This window comes from Pararge aegeria, chromosome 4 (genome assembly GCF_905163445.1).
Source record: "Pararge aegeria chromosome 4, ilParAegt1.1, whole genome shotgun sequence".
NCBI lineage: Eukaryota > Metazoa > Arthropoda > Insecta > Lepidoptera > Nymphalidae > Pararge > Pararge aegeria.
In genome coordinates, this window is record NC_053183.1 from 14328117 (window position 1) to 14353801 (window position 25685).

A 25685-nucleotide genomic window follows, 5' to 3' on the forward strand; every position below is an offset into this window, starting at 1 on the left:
ATCAAACCAATTGAATCACTACAGGAAACGGTTTAGTCCAAATGTACGCTGTCATTTTTAATTAACTAGCTGCCTAAAATCGCAAATTTCTGCCAATTTCAATTTAACACAATCTATACTACGTTTAGTTGGAAAATTATGTTCCCGTAGTATGCACTTTTTTTAAACACAATTTGTTTGGGCATTTAACGGTAAGTAAGTGATGGTGATAGAATTAAATGCGGTCATATTTTTCTTTTAATCTGTTATATTTAATTCTATAAAATCTGTACTTCATCAGGTCATATCGTTCTCAAACGCTAACTTGTTGTTAGTGTAAAAATCAAATCTTAAGTTTTGAAGGTCACGAACGTCATAACCACTTGCTAACAATCATAAAACGAAATACAAAAAAATCTAGCAATCTCAACATTTCAAATTCTTTTATTGTAATGAAAGTTACATTTCGTATTTCGCTTGTAGACGCTCTAGCACTAAGATGAATGGATAATATTAGTAAGCCCCGCGCGGCGTTGAAAGGAGAAAAAAAAGGTAGTTGAATACACAAATTAATTTTTTCTCCTTTCGGAGCGGAACATTGGCGTCGTGTTTAGAATATAAGTTACGGCTTTCAATATGCCAAGAGAAGAGCGAGTGGAGGTTGGAGACAGATAATTTGAGTTAATTTACGATGAAAGATAACTGTAGGGTGATAGATAGGGTCGCAGATAGGAAGAACTCGTTAAAACTGAACTGAATTGAAACTGCAAACTTTAATTAGTTAACGTATTATATAATAGATATATAAATTCGATTTATTTGAACTGGAACGTGACCACCAGTCGGTAGATTAAACTCTTAGAGCTGTAATGTTATTGTATCATCACAACCAAAATAAATAAATAGATTTTAATAAAAGATTTGGTAAACTCTGTATGATAAAGGCCAATAAATAAAGATGATAATGAAAGAAAAGATATTAACCTTAGGGAATTCAAAATAAATGATACACCTGAAAGCTTTAATTTAGTTAACTTATTCTAAAATTCTATTTCATTAATCGTGAAATTGATGATATAATTTATAGGACTTTTAGGAGATTTTAGGTGAATTATTTCAATAAATACATTTTGTGTATCACATAAAATATACATAAATGAATGTTATAGCAAATTGACTTTATAATCAAAAAAATATTATGACAGACAATAAATTGGTAGACAATTTTTTTTAATAGTAAGCGTAAGAACTTATTATAAAACAAGTTTTAATGAAATGCTCTGAGAAATAATTAAATTAATAGCGTTTAATGAAACAAAATTTCACTTTATTTACAATATAACGTACAGGGAGGCGATAAACTGGTTAAGAGTTGAAATTGGCCTTAATTGAAACTGCCAAAAAGTGTCTAATTAGTAAGCGTACTGCGAATTCAATAAAATTCGATTTCTTGGAATTGTTAAATGCTTGTTAGATAAGAGGATTAAAATGATGCCTCGTAAATGATTTGTTTAAGCTTTTTAGGCTCTTTGAGAATCAATTATCACAATTATTGATTTTAATAAATGAAATTGTTTTGTTATAATTGATAAAGCATCAATCATTATAAACAATGTGCTAAAAGCCATATACGGGTTTTAGGAGTATGTTTACTAAAGCCATATAAACAAACAGACAAGAACGCAGAGCTAATCTCAAGGATGAACAATGATAAGCACAGTCACGGAGAATTATGGTCGAGTTCAGTTCCTTTGTAACTAGTGAATCAGAAGTTAGGAGTGTTAATCGCTTGCACTGTTTTAAAATGACTTATCGTAAGTTTGTCAAAAGGCTGAGACCGCTCGCTTTGGACGCCTTGGGAGGTCTCGTAGAAAGAGTAACGGACTTAATAGCCGCCAGCTAATGCGGTAGTAACGTCACTTTTATCCCCGGTCACCCCGTGGGAACAATTTAAATAGCTTAAAAATGCCTTGTCTTGAAATCTCATAACCTTCCTTATACTACTCCAACAGCAATGCACTAACTAGTAGAAATGCAACCAGATTAATAGTAAAGCGACTATCAACGTCATGAATAATAAAAGGTTTTACTTTGAAAATGTAAATATCAATTCTAAAATCAAAAGTAGTAAGTAAACATTTAACTTTGAATAAAATAATCATTCTTGAGAACATTGAATGGATCGTTAAGTTGACACAACTTTTAGATAGTCCCATCCTTCGGCACCAAAACGAGCCTTTGTATACAGTAAAATTGAAGATACACATTACGCCAGGAAAGAATACATCACGCTGTAGCCATATAAATGACTGTTTTAAAGAATAGAGTTTTATCAAAGTATTTTTTAGATGGCTTGAACTCCGCTTCGAAGATAAAATAAACATTAAAAACTAAACAAGGTGCAGCTTTATTCATGAGATAAGAAATATTTTATCGCTGACATAATGTAGAAAAGATTCTATGATGAAAAGAGGACTGAGATAACAATGAAAGAATATTGATTTCTAAATGTATTCATCGCCCTTATCGTTAGAAACAGTAGCTAATAATTCTGATTCTTATTTGATTGCACGTGGCTCCCATTCAATAGACCGACAGCTCAGCGTTATGGTGCGTTAATTTACGACGCACACGTCAAGCATATCAATAAAGTAACAGCAGGAACACTACGAAATTGATGTACTCAATGACTACAAATTCATTGCCAATTGTTAACAACGATCATAAAATAACCGAAGGCACAATCAACATTGTGAACGCGTGCTTACTTGGGATAATAGCCGAATACCAAAGTACGCAACCTTTGTACGTAATTCAGTGCCAATACCCGGTGGGCCTCCGGAAGAGCAATATGTACAGAAAGGGTTTGTGATTTGTGATCCTTCCAACTGCCGAATTGAAAATTCCAGTCATCTAGTCAAATCAAAAATCGATTTCGCTCAGCAATTCGCACCACGTATAATCGAACGGTCGTATAATCCCCAAGGGCAGTGGACAATAGTGTGGAGAGGTAATTTGCATGGCTGTACACCAAGTACGCATATTCGGGACATTTGCATGCCCAAAATGAGGTGAGACGGCGCTCAAGTCCGAGGACACGGCGGGCCTCAGCGCCTTGGTGATGTAATCGTATCGATGTGTTGAACAATAATAATTCAAATTCAAACTTCATGCCGCCAAATTGTTATTGTGACATGAATTTATCGCTCTTAAATATGGTAGCGAGCAGGGGCAAATACTTCGTCGCCTGTCGTGAAACGAGATTAAAATGAGACACGTGTAGTTGTCACAGACGAACCGAATGTTTCGAAAATTATGACTACAAAAAGCCGTGAGAATCGTTTATTTTTAAGGTGCGCAATAATTTAGTTTGTCATCGTGTGGGAATATATTGGAAGGTATGTGTCAGGCAAGTGGTACTCACTTCCAGCCGGTTGAGTATCTCGAAAAGAGCCATATTTCGTTGCTGTGCGGACGAAAACAATGGCAGCGTTTACGCGCCCGTTGACAGTTGCACGGCCTCTGCAAAGAAAAAATTGAATCGTATAATATCTCAATTGATACAAATGTGTGGATGTGAAGCTTAACATAAACATAGAGATGCAAATAAATCTAGCGCAATCCTTACTTTATCGATAAATCTCTTAAATTATCTAGTAGTAGTATCTTCTTGCTCTTATTCATATTCAGATTCATTCATTCAGCTAATTTCCATATAGGTACTTGAACCGCCGTTGGGGTAAAACTTGAACATCAAGACTAAACTAAACGAATTGAACTAGCAATATTGAATTAAAATTAAAACTATCAGTATTTTTATTTTTATTGCATAATAGAATATAAACTAAACGAATTAATTAGTGTTATTAAAGCAATGATACAAAAAAATATACAAACAACAAAATAAAACAGTGAAATAATAATAGAAAAAAAGGAAAATAGGTGCAGGATATTAAATAATATAAGATACGTCTTCAAGAAATTAGTTTAATTAATAGATGCACTTTAATAAGTATCTTTTGCAGTTAATTTGTGAAGAATGTAATCTTTTGTGTTTTATTATCCCACGTTATCGGAATGACATGTCTTCTTCAAATTAGAAGACAGACTGTTTTAGGATTTTGGTTTTGGCATATTTATAACTAACGAGCGCACTTGCATATTATATTTACTACTTCACTAGATATTATTTTATACTCGCTCGGATGTTTAAAATATATAATCTCAAAGAAATTTAAATGTGAAAAGCCTATAACACACACACGATTTAAAATGCAAAGCCTTTTCAGTTCCCCCTCCGGGCGGCGGGCCGGAGGTTCTTTGAGTCTCGCACGAAGCGCGGAAATGACCAGTGAAATCAGTAACTCTGCACAAGTAAAGCGTATCCGGCGCAGAATTGGGTCAAAGACGGTGTAGAAATTCACTAAAGTGGGATTTTAATAAGAAAAGCGATATAGCACGCGCTCCTTTAAATGTGACATTTCTGTCATATTCGCCTTGTCGTATTTCCGGTGAGCTTGGGTCTATCATTGTGTCAAATCTGCACGAAATGAAGCCACTAATAAATGACATAAAATATTTTAAAGATAAGTTATTTCAATATTTAAATAAACGTTATTTTGCTACTATTTATGAGAATTTAAAATGACATTCGTTAGTAATTATTAATTTATTTGTATTCATATAAACTTAAATGTAATTAATTATTTATTAATTGTATTGTGTTATAAACATTATTTCATAATTGTAATTCATATTATTGTAATTGTCAATATCTTTATTGTACCTAAAATTGTAAAATTTAAATACTACCCTGACAACAATTTGCATGCCAATTTGGTGTGGTACAGTTAAGATCTGCATAATTTTTCTGTAACACCTATTTACCTGTATTAGCAAAAAAATAAAATTGCATAAATAAAATTGAATTGATTAATGTTAGTACAATCGCAGTAGAAGGGTCGTTATCGAGTATAGGAAAACTAATTTCAGAATAAAATCGAACTTTATAACTTATTTTGCAGCTCAAATTCCACCTATGTACAACTAGCGCTCTTGGCGGAACGTTCGCGTAATAAAAATCAATAGTAAATAATTTGCGGAATGAAAATTATAATAATTCATTATATACCATGGTGAGTATTTCACGAAAACGAAACTACAGATTGAGATAAAAACATACGTGTTGTATGAGTACAATTGGAAATGTTATTCTTTTTTTTTAATTTTCATCACAATTTAAATTTTTGACTATAATTTTCGGCTTAATTTCAACATCCGTAATGTTAGTCAAAGTCAAAGTCAAATATTTCTTTATTCAAATAGGCACATAGATGGCACTTTTGATGCGTTATTATATACAAAATGTGTACATAGCAGTGAGTAGTGATGGCGATAACTACAATCGTAAACTTAAAACTAAAGCTACGAGGGTTCCAATCGCGCCCTGGTCTAAGAAGAAGCCCACAACAAACTTAGCCGGGTGTTCTTTTTGTGATCACCATCTCACATTGTCATTAGAAAATATTTAAGAAGCAACCTGGTTAGAGCAATTGTTTACACCCAAGCTTTTTTATCGTTTACGTAATCCTTTATACTATAATAGGACTTTTCTATAAGCTTTCGCTTAATACAAACTTTGAACTTCTTTAGTGACATCCCCAAGATATCAACCGGTAATTTATTGTAAAATTGTATACAATTTCCTTTAAATGAATTGCTTATTTTGTGTAGTCTAGTGTACTGCACTGCAAGTTTATTTTTGCTTCTAACGTTCAAATTATTGCAGTCACATTTTCTTTTAAATTTTGATATATTTTTGTGAACATACATTAAATTTTCAAATATGTATTGGCTATAGAGTGTCATTATTTTAACATCTTTAAATTTATCTTTCAATGACTCTCTCGGACCCATTTTATAGATCGCACGAACAGCCTTCTTCTGCAGCACGAAAATAGTGCCAATATCAGCAGCATTACCCCATAGTAAAATTCCATATGACATAATGCTGTGAAAGTAACTAAAATAGACTAGCCTAGCAGTTTCTATGTCTGTCAGGTGGCGTATCTTCTTTACTGCATAGGCAGCAGAACTAAGCCTGTTCGATAAATTATTTACATGCGGGCCCCATTGAAGTTTAGCATCTAACGTTATTCCTAGAAATACTGTTGTATCCACCGGATTCAATTCCTCATTATTAATTAGTATAGTGGTTTTTACATGTTTAACATTTGGTAATGTGAATTTTATGCACTTAGTTTTATTTTCATTTAAAACCAAATTATTAGCTTCAAACCATTGTACTACTTTAGCGAGATAGTTGTTTACATCGTCTAAAGCTAATTCACGTCTCTTAATTTTGAACATAAGTGATGTATCATCAGCAAACAATACTATCCCGTGATTGTCCTTAACAAGGTAAGGCAGGTCATTAATGTAAATAAGGAATAGAAAAGGTCCTAATATAGAACCCTGTGGAACACCAATTTTCACAAATGACCCATTAGACCGCTTTCCATTAACGTCTACCATTTGCACCCTATCACGCAAGTAGTAACTAATCAAGTCGAGAGCTACACCCTGAATTCCATAGTGGTGTAGTTTTCTGACTAACGTTTCATGTACAACACAATCAAACGCCTTAGACAAATCACAGAACACACCAAGTGCATCACGTGACTCCTCCCAAGCTTCAAATATATTATGTATTAGCTCAACACCAGCGTCGATAGTTGAGCGACCCCGTGTAAAACCAAATTATTTAACGTGGAGTAAATCATACTTATGAAAATAGGAAAGTAACTGATTTAAAATAAGTTTTTCAAAAATTTTACTGAAAGTGGGCAGTACTGATATTGGTCTGAAGTTAGTGGGGTCAGAAGTACTACCCGATTTAAACAAAGGAACTATTTTACTATGTTTTATTAAGTCAGGAAACACACCACAATCTATACAGTTATTAAATATTAATGCTAAATCGGGTGCAACGATATCAATTAGTGATTTGAGAACTTCAACGGAAATGCCCCACAAGTCATTTGTTTTTTTATTATTTAATAATTTAAAGGCTTTAATAACGTCAGAGCCACTAACATGGCTGAATTTAAAAGCGTTTTTACACTCGGGCACGTTATTCTTCAATAGAGAGAGAGCAATATCTGGTGAAGAGTTCAATGATTTAGTGGTGGAGATAGGAATGTTAGTAAAAAAGTTTTCAAAAGCAATAGCCACCTCGAAATCAGATGATAAGTCTTTATTATCTACATTAAGTTTAAAGTTACTATGCCGCGGTGGTACTCTTCCCGTCTCCTCATTAATTATTTTCCAAGTAGTTTTGATTACGTTATTGCTATTTTTTATTTTATTCTGTATGTATCGGGACTTTTCCAAGAAGCAATCGCGTTTAAAACTACTGGAACATAATTTAACACAATCTCTAAACTCAGCATCAGTATTGTATTGACGTTCTGCATAAAGTTCGTACATTTTTTGCCTACTCTTATGCAGTTCAATTGATGCCCACTCACTAAAAACTAAAGCATCAGTCACCACAACCGACTTACTAGTGAATATAGAATTAAATAGTCGTTGAAACGTGTTGAAAAAACAGCTGTACATCTCATTCGGACTTGTCCCCGATTGTAAGAACGGGAGGTCTTTGACGAGGCTAGTTCTCATTTTCTCTATGCGGTTTGATGTCACTGGTACAAAAGTAATTTTATGTTTGGAGACATTTTTCTTCACATTTTCAAATTGAATTAATTGACCACAATGATCAAAATCTAATTTATTAATTATGTGTTTACTTATTGGAATTATATTCGTAAAAATGTTATCCAAACATGTGGCGCTAGTGGCAGTAATTCTTGTTGGTTCCATGAACATATTTGTAAGATTGTATGTTTTAAATAAATTTAATAAATTAACACTTAAACAATTACGTTCTAAGATGTTTACATTAAAGTCTCCGCAAACTATTAACTTTTTATTTGACTTTGATATTATAAATAACACTTCATCCATTACCTTTTCAAAAAGTTCAAAGTTAGACAAGGGTGGTCTATATACAGTGACAATTATTAATTGCTCTAATTCGACCGAGGCTAGCTCTATTGTCCGTTCAACAGACAGGCTCACAATATCATTTCTGTTTTTAAATTTTAAATTTTTATTTAATAGTATTAAAGAGCCTCCATGAATTGCAGTAACTCTGGTGAACGAACTACCAACCTGGTGGTTACCAAAATTAAACAAGTATTCATGAGTCTTCAACCAGTGTTCAGTTATACATAAAATATTAATGTTGTAAATCATTCAAAAATAATTCTAATCTCTAAGTCTCTAAGTCCTTTCCTTTAATACATTGAATATTTTGGTGAACCAAGTTGATATGATTAGAATTAGATTTTTTGTATATTTTTTGGTTTACTTTTAAATTGTGCAATGCCTTAATATAATTTATATTGTATATGCCAGAGATAGTCTCAGTTGTCTGTTTATCTATGCAAGAGGAAACCTCTGTTGTCTCCTTAACTAGTTTAAAGTAGAATGACTTGGAATGATTTCCAAGGTGTTAATGTGAGAATTATTACACTGCTCAATAAAAGCAGCTTGTTTAGCCAAGTTCTTGGCTGTAATTGTAAAAAAATATGATAGCGAAACAGCTATCTGTCGTTTAAAATAGTGTGATAGGTAATACCTATCTCGGTACAAATTATAAGAAGGTTTAGCACACTTGCTAAAGTCAATAATATGAATTTTTTTATTATATGTACATAAGTTGTACAAAGTCATGTTTAAATTATATCTAATAGTATTTTCTTGGTGTGGCAAACTATCACAATAAGGAAATGTGTACAATACTATACTATTTACATTTAAAGTATTTAGAGAATCAAAAAGTTTAATTAGATCGGGTTTGTTGACATTTCCTCTATTTCCTATTAGGATAATAAAATTAGTTTTAACATCATACAAATTCCTATTTCTACAAATAGCAGCTACAATACTTATAAAATCTGATTTGGGTAAACAGAAGTTCAAAACTGTGTGTCCGTTTAACTGTGAGTTAAGATATAGGTTAATCATAGTTTTGATGGCAGCAAATACTCTCGCTCGCTCGCCAAATGTATGCCGGCCCTAAGACTAATGGAATAACTAGTGAAATTCAGTTTGCGCATTTAAAACACATCCAATTTTTGAAATCGGGTCACACACGGTGTAAAAATTCACTTTAGTGATACCATACATCACGGAAGCCAATAACAGGTGCTATTTAAACTGCAGAACCTTTTCATTATACGAACGAACGACCTTTTTGCAGGGAAAGCGGAAATTGACAATAAAAATCAGGAAAAATTGTAGAGGAAGCCCGGTGCATATCATACCAGTATAGATCTTGGAACATCATAAATAAATAAATAAATAAATATATTACGACAATACACACACCGCCATCTAGCCCCAAAGTAAGCGTAGCTTGTGTTATGGGTACTAAGATGACTGATGAATAATTTTATAATTACATACATATATACTTAGAATATAAATACTTAGAATATACATATAAACACCCAGACACTGAAAAACATTCATGCTCATCACACAAACATTTTCCAGTTGTGGGAATCGAACCCACGGCCTAGGACTCAGAAAGCAGGGTCGCTGCTCACTGCGCCAATCGGCCGTCATTACTAGACTATAGGTTTTCGAAAATACACATTTGACGACCTCCCCAGCGCATTGGTCAGCACTGGAATCTTCATTGGCAGGTCCCGAATCATATTCCCCGCAGGGGTAATTTGGTAATACCAATTTCTGAATTTCCCCTAGTCTGGTCAGGAAGGCTTCTCCTGTAGGTTCCACCGTATTAATAGGCTAAGATGGTAAAGCTGGCTCCCCAAGTAGAAGTACGAATATCGTATCGGAACGCTAAATCACTTGACAGCAACGCAGCGTCCTACTTATAGCAATACAGCGCTTACCTCCGCGCCAAGGAGGTCGCCGTAACACACAACGACTAAGGTTACAATATTGCAGGATCTAAAAATTCACAATTTTCAAAAAAAATCAAAATCCTAAGACTTCCTATCCTAATTTTTGGACTCTTCTCAGGATGGCGGCTGGGTTTTGCAAATCTCACGAAATCGCAGGATTTTTAAAATTTTCAATTAAATACAGCTTATCAGGTGTTTCTTACATATAAATAAATATCACGTGTTGAACTCTTCTAAATATGGAAACCGAATTCAGTCTTCTATTCAGATCTACGTCTGATAATATTACACCTTTTTATTAGATTGTTGAGTTGTTATAGAGGATATTCTCAAACTGTATATGTCTCGGTATTTTTGAATGAAAATGAGGCCTTTTCTTGACTCTTTCATCTGATAACCCTACCTGCGAAACATACACCAATGAACATTAACGAACTGCAATATCTGTTCCAAACTAAGCGGTGATGTCCACCACTCCGCACTGGACTACCGTGGTGCACTACGGCCTAAATACTAACCCGAGCCCTGTAGTGGGCCGGTCATAAAATAAAATAAATAAATAAATATATATAGACAACGCACACATCGCCATCTAGCCCCAAAGTAAGTGTAGCTTGTGTTATGGGTACTAAGATGACTGATGAATATTTTTATGATAATATACATAAATACTTAGAATATACATATAAACACCAAGACACTGAAAAACATTTATGCTCATCACACAAACATTTTCCAGTTGTGGGAATCGAACCCACGGCCTTGGACTCGGAAAGCAGGGTCAATCGGCCGTCAAATAATGTAATGGGTTGATATGATAAAGATCGTGATGATATCCATTCCAACGAAAACGTACACTTACACAACAATATACTTACGTTTAATAAGAGGCAGTACATTATGTTAAACAATGTGAACTTAGCAGGATTTTATAGGTAACCGTGTTCATATTCATACATGAGGTATAAAATTTAAGTCGGGTCTGAATACATTTATCCTTTGTTCGGGAGGACATAGAGCTAGAAAAGATTAGAGGGGCGACGATGCGACGGTACGGTTATCGCCTGTAAAACAAAATGGGGGGTCACGTTGAAAGCTCGTTACCAGTGCATATAAAGTTACTTTATTCTGAAAACTAGGATATGCCATAACGCCACATGAATAGATGCACATAAAAGAGTCTACCTAACCTAATTCAAAAATGTTTTACTCATGTAGACAGGCACTGAAGGATTCGTATCTAGATAGAATATGTTACCATTATTGTTAGGTGATGGTAATAACTACATTTGTTAGCTCAAAAGTAAAGGTAGGAGGGTTCCAAACGCGCCCTGGTCTAAGAAGAGCTCACAAAAAACTTAGCCAGGGTTTTTTTTTTGCTATCACCATCTCAAAGTCACAGGCTTTGTTTATGTTACAAAAGCTGTACGTATGTGTATTTAAAAATGTTGTTTTTTGTGTGTGAGTTTCATTAAATCTATTTTTGTAGACGTAGTAGACGAATAATAATTGAGAGACTGTAATGTCCCTCTGGGTATGTGTATAAATAAACAAATTTTTAATTAATAGAATACCCATCAAAGAGTATAACACTCTTTCTCTTCTAAGAATATAACACTTCTAATTCTTGTTTCTTCTAAGTATTAATCTAGGATGCGTTTGGAACCCTCGTAGATTTGTTTAGTTTCAAATAAAATAATGTTAATAATTTCCCCATAACTCCTTTTTAATTCTCACACTGAAAATATTTTTGTCGAACAAAAACTACATTTTTTGAAACTACTTTAGATTCTTATTGTTTGATGTAGCGTAATCGTGTCACGTACTTCAACATTTTGGACACACAGGAAACTGTGTAGTGTTTATTTAAGTATAGTCCATTGGCAACTGAACCATTTACGGAATATTTAACTAACTCAAGCTGAGAACGCCTTGTTGGTTGGTGTACGCCCGATGTTAATAAAATCAATTTTCAATCAAAAAAAATTTTTTTTTTTTTGTGTTTCTTTATTAACAGATTAATTGGTTTTCAATTATTTATTGGTATTCAAAAAGATTTTTGTTATTTAAAGCTGATAACCGAAATGCCGATTTATACGTATCTAGGTCACAAAAAAATAACGGCTTTCATACAAACTTTCATCCCCCATTTCAGATTATATTTTGAGACAAAAGATACAGTATGTCCATCTCCAGGATATAATCCATCTCCTTGCCAAGTTTCGTTAAGATCCTTTCAGCCGTGTAGTCGTGAAAAAGTAACAAACAACCAGACAGACAGATACTTTCGCATTGATACTATTAGTATAGGTTCTGCTTTTCTTCAATTGAAATTGTATTTAAAAAAAAACATCATAATGCCTAATAGGATACAGACAATACCTAAACCGGAGCGCGTGTGGCCTGGCTTTACAAGAGACATTACTATGTGGCAAAAAACCCCCAATATCTGACAACTTTACCGAAATACTGGTCCTAGGCAAAAATTAAAATTGTACATTTAAAAATCAAAAGATATTTTTCTTACAACGACCACGTTTTGAACTTTAAGATCCAATATTACTTTGTTTAAGTTTCTAGCAATGTTACTAAATCAAAATAGGAGTAGCTAGTTGCGACATGCTTATACATTCTATTGTTTTTTTTACCGGCCTCGTCGAATACGTGTCTGGCGGTCCAAAGACAACTATTTACATTCAAATCTTTATTTTTTCCTAGGAACGGAGGCAAATGTGACTGTCGCATCCGATGCATCCCATTTGCATTCGGGCAACATGCTTCTCCAAATATTGTCGACAGTAGCAATGCAGTCGATACTAACAGTCGACGAAACGACGTGCGGCTTTCTACGATTACAATGCGGTGAGGAGCGAGCTCTTCTATTTTTTAAGGGTTCAGTACCAAAATGGTAAAAATGTTGCCACTTTGTCCGTCTGCGTGTCACAGCCGATTGTGTCAATTGTGGTGACTACAGACACTATAGAAAAACAGTTGGAATACTATTGGAACAAAATTATATACAATTTTGTTCCATTGATGATGATTTTTTTTAAATACAATTTCAATTGAAGAAAAGCAGAATCTATACTTATTGGATAGAAGCAGCCGTTACTTTGCGGAAATCCATAATATATTATGAGAATTAATTTGCTATAAATAATTGTTAACTTTGTTTTACTTAACTTACTTTACTTAATGAATAATTGTTAATTTTGTTTTGATTACAGACACTATAGAAAAACAGTTGGAATACTATTGGAACAAAATTATATACAATTTTGTTCCATTGGTATTCCAACTTTTTTTCTAATAATAACAAAAAATAAAAAATATTTTTAAATTATATAATGGGACATCATATGAAACGCTTTACATGTAGATACTAAATTGGATTTTCATTAATTTCAACGCATTAAAACTCTTAAATTAACTTATCGAACACTCTGAAATAGTTATCATTTAAACGGATTTATGTAAACTCTATAGGATATATAAAACAAAGTATCTACCTAGCATAGTTTTCTAGATATTAGAAATAAACCTTTACAAATAAAGTTAGTTTCGCGGTTCATTACGAAAACACATTTTTTTGTTAATTATGCTAAGTTATCGTGTTACTTTAATAATTATTTATTTATCCCTTGGATATTCTCTGATGTTGAATATCTGATTCATGTGCGAAGTAATCACCTAACATCCGGGAAAATCGTCTGCCCGCGTTAAATATACAAAAAATCGCAATTACGCTTTGATAATGTTCTATTCTCTATTTTTATTTTTCTTACTTTTCCTTTCATGTTAACAATTTTTCCATTACTTTTGAGTGCAAAATATTTTTTTAATATAAATCAATATTAAAAAAATACTTCACAGAGCAAGTCTCTTTATACTTTAAATTATGGGTTTTTGTGCTATTTTTAAAACATAATTTACGCTCAAAAAGCAGTTAAAAGTTTGTTTACAAACAAATGAAAAATTGGTTATTTCCGTATGCCGTATCCAATGCATCACATTTATTCGAACTCGCTGCTCGCTCCACCTACTCAATATTGTAAACAGGGGCAATAAGCACGAACCGCTACCATGCCGAAACTAACGTGGTGTTAAAATATTCACAATGACGTGGCCTATATATTGACCCAAAAATATCTCCCAACAAGGCTCTATATTCTTCTTAAACGTACTGCCAAAACGTGAAAGCGATGTTTGCATGAACTACTTCTATACTTGGCAAGACCGCCGCTGCTCAGTATCTCGCAACCAGGTCAAAGAACGCTCGTGGGCACTATCCGTAGTCTTCAAAGTTTGAATACTAAAGTTAGTTTGAACTTCAGAACCTACAAACCCAATTCAGTTTAAGCAAAGCTTGGTGACTTAATGAAATTTATAAGATGTGCAAAGCAAAAGTTGCTGGCTGGTTCAAAGTCATATTGCTTTACGCGTGCTTTATTTTGAAATAATTATTTTCTACTAATCATAATTTAGATGCTAAGAGTTTAGATAATTGGAACTAAGAGTTTCATCCGGGAAATTTGGCGCCGTTTGCGGGAAAGGGTTTGTGATCCCAGCTCGGGGGATTCCCCGGATCAGCGACAGGTAATCAGCAGAGCTTCATTATTACTATTATTGTGAAATTGACATATTGTATCTTGTATAATAAATGCAACATAAATTAATATATAAAATGTGGTTTCTGTGTTTTGTGTAACATTTCATTTACATGTTTACTTCCTAGGATAAAAAAATGAATCGGAAAATAAAAGAAAATAAAAAATAAATAGAAAGATAATAATGTCCTTATCAATATTAAGGAATATTTGAAATAAAGGTGAAATTTTATTTCAATCATAGATTTAATATATTTAGGTTAAAAAGCCTCACAATCTATAAAAGCCTCTCCTATCACGTATTCAAATAAAATGATTTAATGTGAAACTTACTCTTATATTTTTCTCATTCTCATTTTATAGCTCAGTTCTTCGGGGAGACTATTTTAAATCACAGTAAAACTCTAAGGATATGAGCAAACGAAGTAAAAGCGCGGGCGGGCGTTGCGAGGTAGTAGGTCGGGGTACTGTTTAAGAATAGCGGATGATACTTCGCATGGAAAAAAAATACTTATTACAAGAAGCGTAAACGTCTTTGACTTTGGCCAAAATTAAATAAAATGGAAGCCTGCTTCTCAAATGTAAGTAGCTTCACTTTAGGCAGTTCTCTTTGCATTTGTTGTACGTAGAAAAAGCCGCGGGGTAAGTTATTAATAATCAAGTAAAGCTTTGTTGTTTTATCTGCAAAAAATAACAAAATAAAAAGTGTATGTTAGTCCACCAAACCGCACTGGGCCAGCGTGGTGAACTACGGCCTTAACCCTTTCTAATTTTGGAAGGAGACCCGTGCCTTGTTGTGGGCCGGTAATGTTGATATACTGAAGCAGTGTATATTGTGAGGTTCGTCAATAATCGGATTTTATAACGAGCAACAAAACCATTTATAGTGGTAGTTCCTAAAATTGGAGCGACCAGCTGTGCCCCTCGGATCTCTACAGTAGGAGGGAGGGATTAAGAGCTGTAACCCTGCACGCTGCTCTAATACTGTTAGGAGGGCTTTATCGGCTTATCCATTATCAATTCGGATAACATCAATTTTCAACCAAGCTGGTATTGAAAATTCTGGACGAAAAATCTTTTAATTCGCGGAATCAAAATCAGACCTTCGAGTTCTGTAATCGAACCTAGTAACCACTAGACCTACCGGACTTTTCCTTCATAGCTCCGTGTTACATTTATAACCTTACCTAAACAGAGAAACCCACATTGAGTAATATTAATAGAGAAGACAAATCACTACTGTGTTTACGTCCTGTTGCAGTGCGAGCGCTGCAACTTAGATAAATAGTCGCATGGCTATTGAGCACAGAACAGAACAACTTAGCTAGAGAGCTCACGAAAACTTGCGAGAAAACAATGTGTGTAGAGATTTATTTATTTATTTATTTAATGGAAAATCAACAGGTTACAACAACAACTCTTATAAACCTAAACAAAAAATGAAAAAACATAAATGTAATATTGTAGACCCACTGAAAGACTGCCACAACTGGCAAATAAAAAACTATATTGTCAGTTAGAAGGAGAAAAAATGATTAAGAGAGACAGAGTATAAGCTGTAAGATTCATCAGGCTGTGTCATAAACTTTACGAATCTAGCACCGCGAACAAAAACATACATTTAAAATAAATTAAAAAAACAATTACTAAAATTATATTTAAAATAATATATAACATATAGAACAAAACTAGCTAAACTAATACAAGAAATGCAAAGCGCCTAAAACCCGCGGGTAACTCGCAGTCACCGCGTGACATTTCATTTAGAATAGCGCCTCTATAGATATAATTCAATGGGATCCCAAGAAAGTCCCAGTGATTATGTTTCGTTGAAGTACTCCGGCTGTAAGTGCACGTCGCTGCTGGGAACAGGAAGCAACATGGCGTTAAATATTTACAATGCGGTACGGAACACTCCTCCTCCTCCGATGTGACCTAACTCTTGACCCAGTTAAACCTAACCGGCTATGTATGATTCTATAGCGGGCTTGTATAATTACACGGCATGTAAGTTAACTTTATCAGTTTCAAAGGCATTAATTATTCTTAACTTTATGCATTCTTTAGTTACTTGAGAACTTTTATTTTTAACTAGCTGTTGCCCGCGTTTTTGGTTCGGTTTTCACCGGTTTTCCTGGAATAAAAAGCAGCCTATCGTCAGTGGAGTGCACCAGGTCCCTGGTATGCATTTAGCAGGTCCATTGCATAAAAGGGCAAAAAATTCGTCTTCTATACGAGTTATATATCAATTTTAGGTTAGGCAGTGCTTTTGGGCATGTATGAAGTGCACGCCACGCTCTAGGCGAAAAATAGAGTCTAATGGTTGCTTACTCAGGGCGTAAAGTAAGGACAAACAAACAAACCAACTTTCGCATTTCTAATATTACTGGGAAAGGCTAGTTATTGCCCGCGACATCATCCGCGTTCGTTTCTGTTGCAAAATGTGATTTTCCATCGGCCGTCAAAAAATATTATGTTACGCGCTTTTACGTTGTGCAAAAGCAACCGGTGAATAAATCAAAAATTTAATTTCGATTTATACAGCAATTAGTTAATCGTTTAACTTATATAAACACTAGCTGTTTTCCGCGATCTTCGTACGTGTTTATTACGGTTATTTAGCAAATAACCGTAATAAACACGTACGTAATCCCGTAGGAATCATCTGTTTTCCTGCGATAAAAAGTAGACAATGTTACTTTCTGTTCTTTCAACTAACTCAATGCAAAAATCAAGTTGATGGGTTGCTTAGTTAAGACGAACAAACAAACAAACACACTTTCGCATGTATAATATGTTAATAAGGATTGGTTTTAACCTGGGTGAATGTTGCCACATGCACGCGACTGCATAAATGCAGGTTAACCTTCTTTTATGACGCTTTAGCACAATAAATTACGTTCCGGCGATGGAAAATATAAAAATAAAAATAGCCATAATTTTTTTTTTAATTACATACTGCCACTCAAACAACGTGCAATTAAGAGCCGGCAATGGTTATAATGACTCGATAACTAGCTAAAGTCGTCAAGTTTTTTTTTTGTTTAAGGCGAACACTTTCATTATTTTTTTGCTGTGAAGTTATTGAGTGGGATTTTTGTAAAAGTAATCTTAGCTCTAATAGGAATGCCACCATCTTTAGATTGTACCCGTGTTTTGATTGGCAAATTATAACAAAAGGCGGTTATTGTGACCTAACAGTTAGACATATAGCATCCCAGACTTTTTTGAAGGTAATAATTATGACTTTAAACATGTAGCACATTATTTTTATGTATTATCAATCATTTTCGCGGCGTACGCCAGTAAAGCTCCAAGTCAGTATGACATCTTTAACAAACATCGTTTTATTTCAGCCAATTTACAGAAAACCATACTAAAATAAACTAATCCTTACGCATGACTCACTCTGTTCATTAGTGAAAATCGTACAAAAATCCGTTCGGTAGTTTTTCGCTAAGACACACAGACACACAGCCTTTGTCACTTTTCAGGTCCTCAGCTGAGCCTATCCAAAAAATCAAGATTATCTAAAACGCGAATTCCTGGGATTTTAAAAGACAATTGCGGAAAAATAGCGATGCTCTCCTCTTGGAGCTGTTTGCTTTTCCGGGATAAAAATAAGCCTATGTGCTATTCCAGACTTTATTGTATGTCCCTGCCAAATTTTAGCCCTTATGCCTTGCGACTTGCTGTTATCAGTGAAGAGTTATGCCCTTTATCTCAGAGAGAGAGAATATATATCAGATCTTCCTTAAAATTACAGAATACATGCTTGATAGTATACACTTTCAAATAAAAAAAGAATTATTAAAATTTAATTTCATTATTAGGTAAAAATTTAACGGAGCTATGAAGTAAAATTGATAAAAACTTCTATCCCATTTCCCGAAGGGAACCTATTGTTTATCGGGATAAAAAGTAGCCTTTATGTTGACCCGGAATGTGAGCTACCACTACACTTAATTGTATCTAAATCCGTGCAGTAGTTTTCACGTGATGCCCGGACAGACAGACAGACAGACAGACAAAAATTTAATAAAAATCTGTTTTGGAATCATGCATCGATTATAAAGCATCCCCCGGTCAAAATTTTTAAAATATATTAAATGTACAGAAATCTTCCAGTTTTATTATAAGTATAGATGACAAATTATCACGTTTATTACACAAATAGAACAGTAGGATAGGATTTTTCGAAAACTGGTTATTTTAATAGAAAGGGATTTCGCTTTAGAAATTAAATGACAAATTATTATCAATCATCAATAGCCTATAACAGTCTACCATCTGACCATCACCACGCTGACCAGACGGGTTGGTAATCGCAGTAGATAGTTGTAGCAGCACAGAGGACGCTGCGGTTAAAACGGTGTATCTTCGCCTTAAAACAAAGACAGTAGTCATTTAACTGACAGCACCACCATGACGAAGCTGATTAATGTATAAAGAACACTTTATGTATCTTAGCCAGATCTGATGAACTGTGACTCTAGGCTTTTTTGTTCGGTTCCATTACAAAAAATACCGCACAGTTGGTCTAGTCTTCCAAGAAAGCGATTTATCAGGAAGCAACAACAAAAACAAAACAATTAAGATAGGAAATTTATAACCATCATCGTCCTCAGCATATTAAATAGGAGAGTGCGCTGTACTTCATACATGCACAAACGCACTGCCTATCCCATTTTTAATATACATAACCTACTCGTAGAGTAGGAGGAATTTTCAATTGTATGCCAACATAATCATCATCATCATTCGCAGCCTAAAAACGTCCCACCGTTGGACAAAGGCCACGTCTCTCATAGGAGATCAAACACCCACCACGCTGCCCTGGTGCAGTGTTAATAACTTATATCGCAAGTAAATGATAAAAAACGGGCCGACGGTGAACATGCCCTCCGGGGACGGGGTTTGGCACCGCTAATTTCCTTAATCCGGGCTTGTACTGAAAATTCTTTAACAGCAATACCTTACAATTTAAGCCGACCCGGAATTCGAACCCAGTACCTCGTGATCCGTGGCTGAACATGGTAATCATTATAACAACAAGGTAGTCAACTGTTATCTTCAAATTCAAATTCAAAATTTCTTTATTTATGTAGGCATATCACAGACACTTATGAAGCGTTCATACATACATGTTTACATAATTGTAAGGGGATATAACTTCGTTCGCCAATCTTTATATATATATTTCTTGTGTTCGTGTGTATGTCATTGAACTCCTCCTAAACGGCTGGACAGATTTGAATGATTTTTTTGATATGTGTTTGGGTGGCACCCTGGATGGATTAGATTCACAAATCAGCCCGACAGATGGCGCTGGGGTCCGCTAGTTTAAACCTAAAGCTACGAGGTTTACAAACGCGCCCTCGTCTAAGAAGAGCCCCCAACAAACTTAGCCGCGTATTTTTTTTTTTATCACCATCTCACAGTAAATTTATATTAGCTATGAAGTGAGAGCAATTCACACCCAAGCTTTTTTATCGTTTAAGTAATCCTTAACATTATAATAGGATTTTTCTGTAAGCTTGCGTTCGTGTGTAAGAGACGTCTCTAAGATTTCATTGGGTAATTTGTTATTAAATAATATACAATTGCCCCTGAATGAATTAGCAATTTTATGTAGCCTAGTAAACTGCACTACGAGTTTATTTTTACTTCTAATATCAATATTTTTACAGTCCATTTTAAAATTTTGTTTTTTATGGACATAAATTATATTTTAAAATATGTAAATATTCGCTTCGTGCTTTATACTCTGTCTCTTTGGGGTTGCAGATGTGGCACGAGGACGTTTGCCTTCGTTTGCTTTAGGCCTACTCTGGCGTAAAACCCCCAGCAGCACAGGTAGGAGACAAAAATTATATCCCCGATTATATCCCGAGACAGGTGATATAATTAACGTGTCCACCTGCTAAAGCACGAGAACATGGAATAGGAGAAGTTTACCCCGTTTATATATTATTATTATTATACACATATATTATTTGTATATTATTTCCACTTGCGCCAGTGCTCTGAGAGTTGATAAAGCTGTGGGAGAAGATAAATTTCATCCTTTCCCCGGGGTAATTGTCTCCTGCAAATCTTAGCCGTGCTGCATGCTATCTACTATTTTTTTGAACTACTTGCTTTTAGAATACAAGTGTACATTTTCCAAGGTACAGAATATTTTATTTTCACGGAAATAAAGTAGGTGAAGTTCGGGTCGCATAATATAAGCCTGTCACTCTAAAGTGCGGTTTTCTGCACTGCTGCATAGGCAATTATTATGAGGGCCTGACTGTTGTTTTGGTTGGCGATTCTCATCTGGAATCTCATCTGGTGGATGTGACGATGCTTTCTAAGTAGTGGGCTAGCCCGTTAGGAAAATGGCAGTTATATTAAACCCATACGTTTTCTATGCGGCATCGTACTGGAACGATAAAACGCTTGGCGGCACTTGTTTGTCGGTAGAGTAGGACACACATTGTTTTGTACTTTATACTTAAACACCCTACAGATAATTTTCAGGAATGGGAATTTATATCTTCACGTTTAACACATCTTTTTTGGTGGGAAAATAAGTTTTGTTATTCGATGAGGTTACTGCGTTTCGATAGTCGAAATCGACACTATATGCGTGCAAATCCTTTATCTTAGCGGTTTACCTAAACCGATTAACAACCTGTTCCTGGTTCCATTTCGGTTTATTGATACGAACTTAAAAATATAAGCTTTGTCCCAGGATGTTTGCTTGTTTGTCTAGGTTTATTTGAATTCGCCCTTAGCTTGGAGAATATGGAGCGATATTTACTTATAGGTTAGAATGTGGTGATTGAATGGGGATATTAAAGTATACGTATATCCAAAAACATATGGCGTCGAGTGTTTCACTATCCAACAATAGAATAACTCCAAAAGGCACGCCCGCAATTTTACTTAACTTCGCCATTAGAAATTAGAATGTAATTAATCTTTGCGGGGAAAAAGTTAGGTGCTATGAAAATGTTAAGCTTTTACTTCTTTCTCATAAAATTAAAACTGATTTAGCGATGACGCCTTTAGAATAGCGTGACGTTACATTTTCTTACAAAGAATCCGCCATTTTAATTTTTGCTACGTCATTGCACGCATGCCTATCTCTAAGGGTAATGGCACACTGCAACACGACGACCAAACTTATTAACGAGACGTCATGTGTTCGTACGCGTTGAAAGAAACAGGAAATAGGTGTTTTCCGGTGTATCATAACTGGCAGTCCAATAACTTTTAACATGTAATAACCTTACATAGTAAGTACCTAGTATGTAAACACATCTATGAGTACCTTCTTATGATCGTGACATGACCAGATTTGATTTAAGAATGTGACGTTTCATTTATTTTTTTTAGTTATTTCAATTTCTAGGAGTCGTCGTGTTCAGAATGAATAAAATAAGAAAAAAAATTGAAATTTGGAAATTGGAAAAGAAAAATTAAAATAAAATAAATATGTAGATATTTTATATACATTTTACTTTACACTTGACGACCATAATATCGGTTTTAATATATCCCAAAATTTTAACAAATAACTTAATAAAACCCACTACAATCTTTGTTACAAAATTTAACTGAATCGTGTAAAACTTTACACGATTCAGACTACCATTTCGTCTTCACTTTGTATGTACACCATAAAATGTACCTAAGAACATATTTATTATGGTTCGGTAAAAGAGAATTATTCTTAAAATATATGTTATGTAGTAAAATGAAGTTATATAATTCGCAACAATATGGCTCTTGCTCTCTTCCCTACCGATTATAAAACTGAAATTTTCCTACGAACCGGTCTTTTTCTACAAGCCCTCAAGCCCTTACCCGTCAAAAACACCCTTTGGTTTTTGTACAAAGCAAATGAAATAAAAATCACGCAAACATAAGTACACTAATAGAAAAAAAACACTTCACGAAATTAGAACAGGTTACATCGCCACGACCTTATGCCCCAGAATCCGGTGTGCATGTAACCTAATAGCTTCTCGGCTCGCCTACTTCACATGTTCGCCGCGTCCCTTAGCATTTTTCACGAAGACTTTTACATTTAAAACTGTTCGAGTAGGATTTGCTGCTTGACTCACCAGATCCTTCTTGATGGATCGTCACCGAAAAAAGGTGACAGATTGCTGATGCGTAAAAAAGGTAAAACCTTTCTTTTAAGTACCTATTTGTATAGAATAGAACCATAAAACATTTGCTTAATGTTAGAGTAATTTCGTAAAGGTGGTGAGATGAATAAACTTTTGATAACTACAACTACATATGTGTTAGATATTTTATTAAATAATGAATGAATAGTTTATATTTGATTTACAGCCAATATTCATGACGTTGTGCCGGTGGGTATTTTGAAATAAATACCGGAGAATTTTCGATACACTTCAGCCTTATATGAGACTCAGACGACGCAAAGATACCTTCAGGTTTCTTATTCTTTATTAGTAAATTATTTTCGAGTATTCGTATACATTTCATGTACTGAGTACGAAAAAATTACAACGAAATGTACTTAGTTCCCCTTTGTTCTACAAAACCACTGCCATAGTTTTTACTGAAATAAAACAAACACAGCCCTAACATTAAATGCAAAGTTAACATCAAGTGACTCCTGCCACTTTATTTGGTACGTGTCGAGTAGCTTAGGTACTCTGCGCGTGTCGGTCTTTTATATTCAACAGGGTTGTCGCAAGTAAACACTTAGAATGTTTTGTATGGAAAAATAAATATGCTTCTTTTAATTTAATATTTTTACAGGTTGATTCCTTATGAAATCTACTTATATACATCCTTCAACATTATTTCGTAATTCGATAACACGTTGTATAATATTAAAAATGTCTTTTAAAAAAATAATTATTCAAGAAAAATCAAGCTATATTCGTCACGCCTAAATTGTCGCTTGTTTCATTATCAACAAGTAGGGTTTCAGATATCTTAGATACAGCATGGCAGGCGGCCTCAAGGCGTCGCCCAATCAACGGAGCGACAGCCTGATTGATATAAACGGCACAGGTTACGGGGGCGTACCTCGTTGCTGCCGGCATAGTTAAACAGTTGCTAGCTTGTATAGTTGATTAATATTCAAACCGGCTACAAATAATTTAGTGTAAGTATTTGGATATCAGTCACTCCTAAATACAGCGAGATTAGCAAGCTTGTCGAATGAAGATTCTTTTGAGTGAATGAATACCATGCAGTCAGTCATCTACTTTAAATAATAAAACTGTAACTGAAAGATATCTGTACATTTAATATTTTTTGATAATGTTGGCCGGGGGATGCTTTATAATCGATACTGAGTCCAAGACAGATTTTTTACTGTTTGACTGTTTGTTTGTTTTCACTGTTTGTCTGTCAGTCTGTCCGCGCATCACGTGAAAACTACTGACCGGATTTAAATAAAATTTTGTATAGAGGTTACTGATATTCCGGGTCAACAAAAAGGATACTTTTTATACCGATAAACAACAAGTTCCCTCCGGGAAATGGGATTTTTTTATAAATTTCACTTAAAATCTGATTGATTAATGATTTTAATGAAAATCTGATAAATACTGTCGGAGATAAAGGAGATAACTGTTAAAAGAATAAAAATAAAAAATAACTCGAGATTTCCACCTTCCTCATCCAGCCACTACCGGCCAGGTAAATTGATCATTGATCTAAGATGCGGACTAAGTCTAAATTCTCGACTAAACAAGTCTTAGGTATGAATGGCTCTAATAAAATCAGTCGTTCCAAAAGCGTAAATTAAATTGAGAGCGTATCGAATGAAGATTTTTCAAGTGAATGAACTAAAATGTCTCGACTCAGTCAAACAGCGATCGTAAAGTCGCGTATCACCGGAAACAAATGTGAAAGAAAATGACGGACTTATAAATGGAAAAATTGTTTCATTTTGTTCAGTAATTTGTACCTTGGATATCTTAACTTATAAAATAAAACTTTATGGTTTTATAAATAAGAGTGGCATGAGAACGATAAAGTTTTGTGTTTTGTCACGCTCAGATACTTGGAAGGTGCTGTCAGTTGAAGTGTTGTAACAAACCCCTGCACAAATATTCCGACGTTTTGGCACGTTCATTAATAGGGCCCAAAAAGAAATAATAAATAATAATAATAAATAATAAATATACTACGATGATACACACATCGCCACCTAGCCCCAAAGTAAGCGTAGCTTGTGTTTATGGGTACTAAGATGACTGATGAATATTTTAATGAATTATATATACATAAATACTTAGAAAATACATATAAACACCCAGACACTGAAAAACACTTAATGCTCATCACACAAACATTTTCCAGTTGTGGGAATCGAACCCACGGCCTTGGACTCAGAAAGCAGAGTCGCTGCCCACTGCGCCAGTCGGCCGTCAAAAAGAAGAAACGAAATCAATCAATAATGTCCATTCATAGAGCACGTCACTATACATCATTTTCCGCCTTCCTTATCCAGCCACTCCCGACTACTTTCTTAAGTTTGAAACGTTAATCTACACGAACATGTCTCGAGTAGAAACAAGTTTTATTTTTATACCCAACTAAATAAATAAATAATTAGAAAGAAAGAAAGAAAGAAAACTTTATTTGGATATGCACACACTAGAATTAAAATACAACTTAATAGTCTACACAACAATTATAAGAACGGTGTGATCCCAAAATGGTCTTCACTCAGCATGTTTGCAGTGCCTGTTAAAGACACAGCGCTGATCTTCCGTGAAGCCAGACGTGACGTTTGGACGGTAGGCACTGACAGAGCGACGCTTAAAAACTATGGGTAAAATAATACAATTTAAAAGTATTATATAATTAAAAAATAAGAGAAAAATGTGTAATAATATATAAAAATAATATCCCGCCTTCATCAACCGCGTTTATTACGGGTTTTTTCAAAAAATCCCGTGGGAACCGTTTGTTTGTCTGGGATAAAGAGTAGCCTATGTTACTCCCCGTCCTACAACTATGCCAACTAACTCTATGCCAAAAATCCAGTTGATTTTAGCTTAGTTAGGGAGTGAAGGAAGGACAAACAAACACACTTTCGCATTTACAATATGAG

The 25685-nt window shown here is 34.5% G+C and overlaps 1 protein-coding gene across 2 annotated transcripts in view; it reads right to left on the reverse strand.

Moving 5' to 3' along the window:
- Positions 1 to 25685, reverse strand: part of LOC120623418 (heparan-sulfate 6-O-sulfotransferase 1) — a 169879-nt gene that overhangs the window by 126025 nt on the left and 18169 nt on the right. For both annotated transcript variants that reach the window (XM_039889442.1, XM_039889443.1), the window contains exon 3: positions 3404 to 3501. In XM_039889442.1, the coding sequence (XP_039745376.1) occupies positions 3404 to 3501 (98 nt within the window). The remainder of the gene's footprint in view (positions 1 to 3403; positions 3502 to 25685) is intronic.